The sequence below is a fragment of the Asparagus officinalis genome, chromosome 8, assembly GCF_001876935.1.
Source record: "Asparagus officinalis chromosome 8, Aspof.V1, whole genome shotgun sequence".
Lineage (NCBI taxonomy): Eukaryota > Viridiplantae > Streptophyta > Magnoliopsida > Asparagales > Asparagaceae > Asparagus > Asparagus officinalis.
Window position 1 is genome coordinate 6995176 of NC_033801.1, and position 7994 is coordinate 7003169.

At 38.5% G+C, this 7994-nt stretch overlaps 1 protein-coding gene across 2 annotated transcripts in view; it reads right to left on the reverse strand.

The window, feature by feature from the left end:
* LOC109822841 (protein HAPLESS 2) overlaps positions 1 to 7994 on the reverse strand; it is a 45579-nt gene that overhangs the window by 13603 nt on the left and 23982 nt on the right. For both annotated transcript variants that reach the window (XM_020389100.1, XM_020389102.1), the window contains exons 3-6: positions 2804 to 2843; positions 2261 to 2318; positions 2096 to 2156; positions 358 to 436 (exon numbers count right to left, since the gene is read on the reverse strand). In XM_020389100.1, coding sequence (XP_020244689.1) covers positions 358 to 436; positions 2096 to 2156; positions 2261 to 2318; positions 2804 to 2843 — 238 coding nt within the window. The remainder of the gene's footprint in view (positions 1 to 357; positions 437 to 2095; positions 2157 to 2260; positions 2319 to 2803; positions 2844 to 7994) is intronic.

A 7994-nucleotide genomic window follows, 5' to 3' on the forward strand; every position in this document is an offset into this window, starting at 1 on the left:
CGAGTTTTGCTATAATTTCCATGATTATATGCTTTCCAAAGGTCAAAGGAATATTTCCATCCCTATTTATCTCCACAAAAAGTACAGGCTGTATAGTCATAATAACAACCCTACTCTTGCTACTCACTAACTGTTAGCTACTAGCTTTCTGGCAGCTTGATTTAGGCAATGTCTTCAAGAGCAGTATTGGCAATGGATATGCAACTGCTAGATGTACAGAAATACGATATATATAAGAGAAGGTAGCCATATTACACTGCACAAAAAATATACTAGAGAATAGACATTCTTACATTACAAGAAAAATCATATAAATCAGAATAATGGTGAAACCAGTCCGCAATCAAGAAAACCTACCGAAATAGAAGATCCTTTTTTCACCTGGATGTGAACATTAAAGCCAAGTGATCGCTTTCCAATGCCAAAAACATGGAACCTAACAATAAAAACTACTGATATTAGCCTCTCATCATACAAGGGAGAGATTAAAAAATGAAATTATCCAAATTTTATCTCAATGCTTGCAAGACTGAGAATATATATATCGTAAGCATTTTCTAATTAAAAAAATCTAAAAAGATAGATGCCTATGTAAACAATAGAGCTACTGGCATAAGTATAACAAAATATATAATCAGGTAAAATCAATTACTACTGCATGCCTTCATTTTGACCAAGAAATTTCTTTGCATATTTCAAAACTAAATCATTAAAATCAGTTTCCATATGTTGCAAGTGTAGGATTTAACAAGGAACCGCCTTTTCTTATTTCATAATTGTTGCATCAAACCAGCAAATCATGCATGTCTACTCTATAATATCTAGCCACAGCATTCAAAAAGTCACGTGTTTCCATAATTTCCAATATTAAACTATGATTGTGACCTTAACAACCTTCTAGAGTACAACAGAGCATCTAAATAGCCAAGTTTTAGATATACCATGACAGCTTATATTAAAACTAGTGTGAACACCGTGCAAAGCACGTCATATTTTTCCCGCTATAGTAATCCCGGTTATAACTGCTACAGTACTTTTTGCTTTGGAATTGCTACATTCCCCCCCCCCCCTCACACACTCTGCTACAGTATTCCCACGTACTACAGCATTTTTCCAAAAAATCACAGCGCCCGGTTCATGCTTGCTACATTAATAATGTTGTGCAGTAAATTCTACTGTAGTATTTACTGTAACATGAATAGTGAATTTTGGGTTCTCCCATTTGTATAGAGGAGTAGATATGACAAAAAATATGTTGATTACCCAAGGTATACTAGTATCCCATACTGAAAACCTATAAAAAAAAGTTTGAATGCTCATAAAATATAACAGCAGAAGTTTAAACATGATTCTGGATATCATACCATGAGCATTTTCTAATAAAGAAAATCTACAAAGTTAGAAGCCTATATAGACAATAGAGCCACTGGCATAGCAAAATATATAATCAGGAAAAATCAATTTCTTCTTCATGTCTTCAATTTGACCAAGAATTTTCTTTGCATATTTCAAAAACTAAACCATTAACAAAGGCATTTGCCTATATCATAATTGGTGCATCAATCCAGCAAATCACGCACTATGAAGCACGGACACGCATAACATGAAGCCGTGTCGTGTCGTGTCCGTGTCGGACACACGTGTCAAACAGCACGGACACGCATAACATGAAGCCGTGTCGTGTCGTGTCCGTGTCGGACACACGTGTCAAACACACGTATCCTATGTATTTTTTAGGATTTGCCTCGTGTCGGCGTGTCGGATGGCCGTGTCTGATCCGTGTCCGTGCTATATAGATCACGCATGGTCGCACTGAGATATAGTCACAGCATTCAATAAGTCACGTGATTCTATAATCTCGATAATATATTTTTATTTTTGAAACATTGCCATAACAACCTTCTAGAGTACAACAGAGCATACGAATAGCCAAGTTTTAGATGTGCGCCATCAAAGCGTATATTAAAAATATGACAGAAAAGATGCTGACTACCCAAGATATAATCAGTATTCCATATGCCTAAAACCAATAAAAATTTTTGAATGCTCATAAAATATAACAGCAGAAGTTTAAACATGATTCTGGATACCATACCATTCACCTGGAAATCGTAGACAATGAGCAGTATTGGCCTTTCCTTTCATCAGTGCATCAACTATTGGTGTATTACAGAATTGTTAGCCTTTTTCCCTTGAGGGAAGGTACAGAAATAGAAGCAAATAAAGTCAGTTAAAGGTGAGCAATAGTCAAAGTACTTACAGAAGTTGCCGCAAGAGGAAGGAACTCGATGTTGTGGCCCACAAGGACAACAAATTGGCTAGCAAAAATATGACAGAGATCAGAACGAAGGGTACATCATGCAGATCAACAAAGCAAAAGAACATAAAAGCAAAATGTTGAGAAATTCATCAAGCAATTTTAGCTGTTTCAAAGACCATAAATTTTAAATTGGTGAGAGATAGACACTGATAATTGTGTAAAGAATTATATCAAGGGAATAAAAACGGACTAAACTAGAGTATCCTTTCCTTACACTAATATCTAATGATTTTATAAATAATTAGGAATATGAATACGTAGAAAGCTGACATGTAATTAGCCAACACAATTAACCCTAAATGCTAACTAATTCAACATTTTTCACCAAATTCATAAATTCTGTTTATAATACATCCGAGGGTTTGAATGCAAAATGTTTACAGTATAATATATTGCAGCCAATTTTAGTTGTGACTCGTGATTAATGTTTGAATTCTCTATGAGGTAAAAACATGTATATTAAAAAGATTAAGCAAATCTTACCTGCGTATGCTCAATGATATGACCACGTTCATCCCGTAACCTACAGAATGGTCTACATCAATGACAATTCATCTAAAGGATATCAATTTATACATTACTTATAAAAAAAAAACGTGCCAATGAAAATAATGGGGACGAGAAAGACATTGTACTAATATTAAGGAATTTGTAGTTAGCTGCACAAAACAATGTAGAAAATTTAACTCTATCATCTGATAGATAGAATTATCAATGTGAAGCCATCAGGAAGCTACTAACATTTTTAATAACCATGAATCCCTAAGTAATTAAGAAATATAATGTTGAGATTTTACTAAAAGTAGGCTAGTTTAGCTGGTCCATAGGCTGTTCATAGCTTCAAAAGGAACTTCAATCTGTACTAATTTGACTTACTAATAAAAAGGATTTAAAACTGTAGGCGTCAAAAAATGCTGAAAGATATCCAAATACAGCTCAAGAGGAAATCATCCAAAAAGGCAGAAGAACACAAGTTTGGGATGTCTCGCACGCGAGACAGTCTTTACTGTCTCGCCAGGCGAGACAGCATTCTCTGTCTCGCAGGCGAGACAGCATTCTCTGTCTCGCCCATGAGACAGTTTTCAAAGAAGTTAGAAACCACTTTATAACCGCCGACACGTGGCCACCAACTGTTCAAGAACGTGGGGAACGTCGTGGGCGAGAATCACGTTGATAACTGCCAGAATAACGGAGTTTAAAACGTGGGAAGACAGTTACAGCAAGAAACTGTCAAGAATATTCGTTTTCCAAGATAGTATTTACTGTCTCGCTGGGCGAGACAGCAAATTTACTGTCTCGCTGGGCGAGACAGCAAACACTGTCTCGGCCAGCGAGACAGCAAACGCTGTCTCGCCCGCCGAGACAGCAAACGCTGTCTCGCGAGCACTGTTCATACAGAGATTATAAATACCCCCGAGGTGATTTCTTTGAGGGGGCTTCCAGCAGAGATCCAAGGCTGATCAGAGAGCATCCATAGGCTGATTCCAGAGCAGAGAAGACAGAGTACTCGAGCTTCTGGTAACTCCTTGATATTCAGGCTTTGACTTGATTTCAAGAAGAACGATTATCTTACCTTGATAAGATATCGTTTCAAGTTCTCACTTCGATAAACGAAGTCAGAATCATAAACCCCTCACGATTCGATCAGAATCTGTGATTTGGTGGTCCACGGGCTAACGCACCCCCGGCACAGGCAAAGATCCCACGCAAGCAGTGATCCAAACAACGATCCTGCGTTTGTTTCCCAAGAGTTGTAATTTTCATTTTGTTGTGTAAAAGAAGTCTTATAAAAAGGCTATTTCTTTGAATTTGTTGTAATCAAACGAAGATATAATGAATTCCATGACAAAACCAACTTTCATGAAATCATACTATTTCCTGGACAAATATCTTTGCATACATCTCCACTGTACAAGTCGTTTTCACAGCAAAATTTCACCGACTACATCAACGAATCAATTATCATCCAAAAGATTCATTTTCTTTCTTTGATCTTAGCATCCCTTTAATGAAATTCATAGATATATCTTCCCACTTTCACTCTGGAATGGGTAAAGGCTGTAGGGTTCTAGCTGGTCTCTGACGTACTGCCTTCACTTATTAGAAGGTAGAACATTTAGCTACATATTTCAAAATCTCCTTACGCACGCCGCTCCGTTAACACGTCCTTTCAACTCTTTGTACATTTTCGATGTGTCTAGATGTACGATATGCCTCATCCGATAAATCCTTCTTAAGTTGTGGATAACCCGACATCACTAGCCGACCTTCCATTTAGAAACCCCCGTCTGTTTCAATAGTTCATTTTGCTTAAATCTTTATAGAAGTTACCTTCTTTTGGATTTTTAATCTAAGAATCTCTTAACTGGGTACTGATCTTTCCATAACTCCAAGATGACTTCACTGATAAAGCTCCTAAGAAAATGTTGTTTCTGCTAATCTCCTGTCTAAAGCTAATCTGGCTGAGAGTTTAAAGTTCTCGATACAATAAACATTAAACATTTTAAAACTATAATCTCTCAACGACGCTTCCTTCTCAACGTGTCTACTACAACGCTCGTCTTTTCCTAATTAATACTAAATCGCAAACTCATAATCTTTAATAAACTGGACTCTTTGCCGGTGCCTCTGGTTATACTTCTTTTGGGATAAAGGTACTTCCAAACTCTAATAATCCGTGTATAGTTTCTTTGGTACTCCATAGGAATGATGTCTTTACTTCTTCAATGCGAAAACCACTACTGTCGGCTTTAAATCATGTGTGAGAAAATTTTGCTCATGAGTCCTCAATTGCCTTAAAATATAAGTCATTACTAAAAGGCCCTAGAGGGGGGGAGACGAGGCTTTAATGGTCCGGTCATTCGTTGGCACCCTTCGTGGGCCCGCCTTCGATTGGTACCGACGGCTCAAGCCAGAGAGCGTTAATTGCTGGGATGACATGGAAAGTTTGTTCCTCAGTAATTTCTTCGATGATGACACCGAAGTGTCAATCGGAACCCTTTTGGATGAGAAGCAAAAAGACGGAGAGTCAGTTGACAATTTTGTCAAGCGCTTCCGTAACATGGTAATGAATTGCAGAGATCCTATTACAGAGGAGTTTATCCTGCAAACATGCCACAATAACCTCTCCATCGATGTCCTGGAAGCTCTGGGGGTCGTGCCATCCACAACTTGGAAGGAGTTAAAATCTCGGGGTGAACCAGCTGAGCACTTTCTTAAAAGAAAGAAAGCTGAGAGAATCCGACCGACGACATCTGCAATCGCTGGCAACCAATGACATCTGCAATCGTTGAGAATGTGACTCTCGACCCGAGGTTTCAAAAGGAATATTCTTTCGAAGATGATGAAGCTCCAGCCATATTGGAATACCTCCTCGCTAATGACAAAATCGAGCTACCACCTATTAAAGATCAGGATGGAGCTAAGAGGATTACGGATCCAAACTACTGTGCGTACCACAGAAGGGTTCTTCATCCCACCGAGATTTGCTTTGGACTCAAAAACAAAATCCAAGCCTTAATTGACTCCGGCGTCATAACGACGAAAGAAGTCGAGTAAAGACGACCATACAACTCCAGTGGGTGCACGAGTATAAACTGTTTCCCCACACTCCAAAGAGTGTATGAGTATAAACTGCTTCTCGGTCATCCAACTGAGTACAATGTTAAACCCGGTTTCGCAAAGGAAGCTGGGGGTGGATGATTTATGTAACGGGAAGTTCCTGGAGAATCTTATATTCTTAAGGATAACTCGAACATGCGACTGAGGATAATGTACTCCTCGTTACACCCAGTTTTGCAAAGAAAGCTGGGGGGTGGATAATTCATGTAACGGGAAGTTTCCGGAAGAATATTAAATGTAATATTCTTAGGGATAACCCCGATCATTATGAACAAAGTGATAAACACTAAACTCCTACTATGACTTCCGAATACTCTTTTGCTAAGATGAGATTCGATCACCTCTTTAGATCAATCTTCCCTCTCAAAATTCCCATTTTGGTCAAACCTTTAAACAGTTAGGACCAAAGCTAAAATCCCCTCTTGATTCGTTCCATGAACGAGAGGTCCAATTCCCATTTTGGTCAAACCTTTAAACAGTTAGGACCAAATCCAAAATCCCCTCTCGATTCGTTCCATGAACGAGAGGTCCACAAATTAAACGATCAAACCTTTAAACAGTTAGGATCGTCTTAAATTCCCATTTTGGTCAAACCTTTAAACAGTTAGGACCAAATCCAAAATCCCCTCTCGATTCGTTCCATGAACGAGAGGTCCACAAATTGAACGATCAAACCTTTAAACAGTTAGGATCGTCTCAAAATTCCCATTTTGGTCAAACCTTTAAACAGTTAGGACCAAAGCCAAAATCCCCTCTCGATTCGTTCCATGAACGAGAGGTCCACAAATTGAACGATCAAACCTTTAAACAGTTAGGATCGTCTCGAAATTCCCATTTTGATCAAACCTTTAAACAGTTAGGACCAAAGCTAAAATCCCCTCTCGATTCGTTCCATGAACGAGAGGTCCACAAATTGAACGATCAAACCTTTAAACAGTTAGGATCGTCTCAAATTCCCATCTTGGTCAAACCTTTAAACAGTTAGGACCAAAGCCAAAATCCCCTCTCGATTCGTTCCATGAACGAGAGGTCCACAAATTGAACGATCAAACCTTTAAACAGTTAGGATCGTCTCAAATTCCCATCTTGGTCAAACCTTTAAACAGTTAGGACCAAAGCCAAAATCCCCTCTCGATTCGTTCCATGAACGAGAGGTCCACAAATTGAACGATCAAACCTTTAAACAGTTAGGATCGTCTCAAAACTCCAACTTGGTCAAACCTTACTACAGTTAGGACCACAACCAAAATCTCCTTTCGATTCATTTTTTGCGAACGAAGGGTCCACTTTTGAATTGAGTAATCAAACCTTATGACAGTTAGGATTATTCAAACCAATCCAGATTCTCTAAGTGGAGATCCCACTTTGAGTTTCTTTACTCCAGGAGATAGAATATAAAATTCTTCCTCTCCATCATCGGGTTCATCTCTACCAACAAACAAGAGACCAGGAGATAGAATATAAAATTCTTCCTCTCCATCATCGGGTTCATCTCTACCAACAAACAAGAGACCAGGAGATAGAATATAAAATTCTTCCTCTCCATCATCGGGTTCATCTCTACCAACAAACAAGAGACCAGGAGATAGAATATAAAATTCTTCCTCTCCATCATCGGGTTCATCTCTACCAACAAACAAGAGACCAGGAGATAGAATATAAAATTCTTCCTCTCCATCATCGGGTTCATCTCTACCAACAAACAAGAGACCAGAATACTCCAATAGGTATACGAGTCTAAACTATTTCCCTAATCTCAACAGGAAGTTTCTGGAGAATATTACTCAAAATATTCTTAAGAATAACCTGATTACCTCCCAACGGGTATATGAGGTTACACTATTTCCCGAACACTCCAATAGAGCATATGAGTATAAACTATTTCTTAAGTTCTTCAACAACAGTTCTGATTCAAGACTTCGACGACGGGCACGCGATAAACGCAGCACCGGAGGAATCTTAGCTATTCTACAAAGCACTGAATAAGCTAAAAGATAAAGAAGTCAAGAATTGAAGCTATTCGCAGACCATTCTACGCAACTTCCCCAACAAA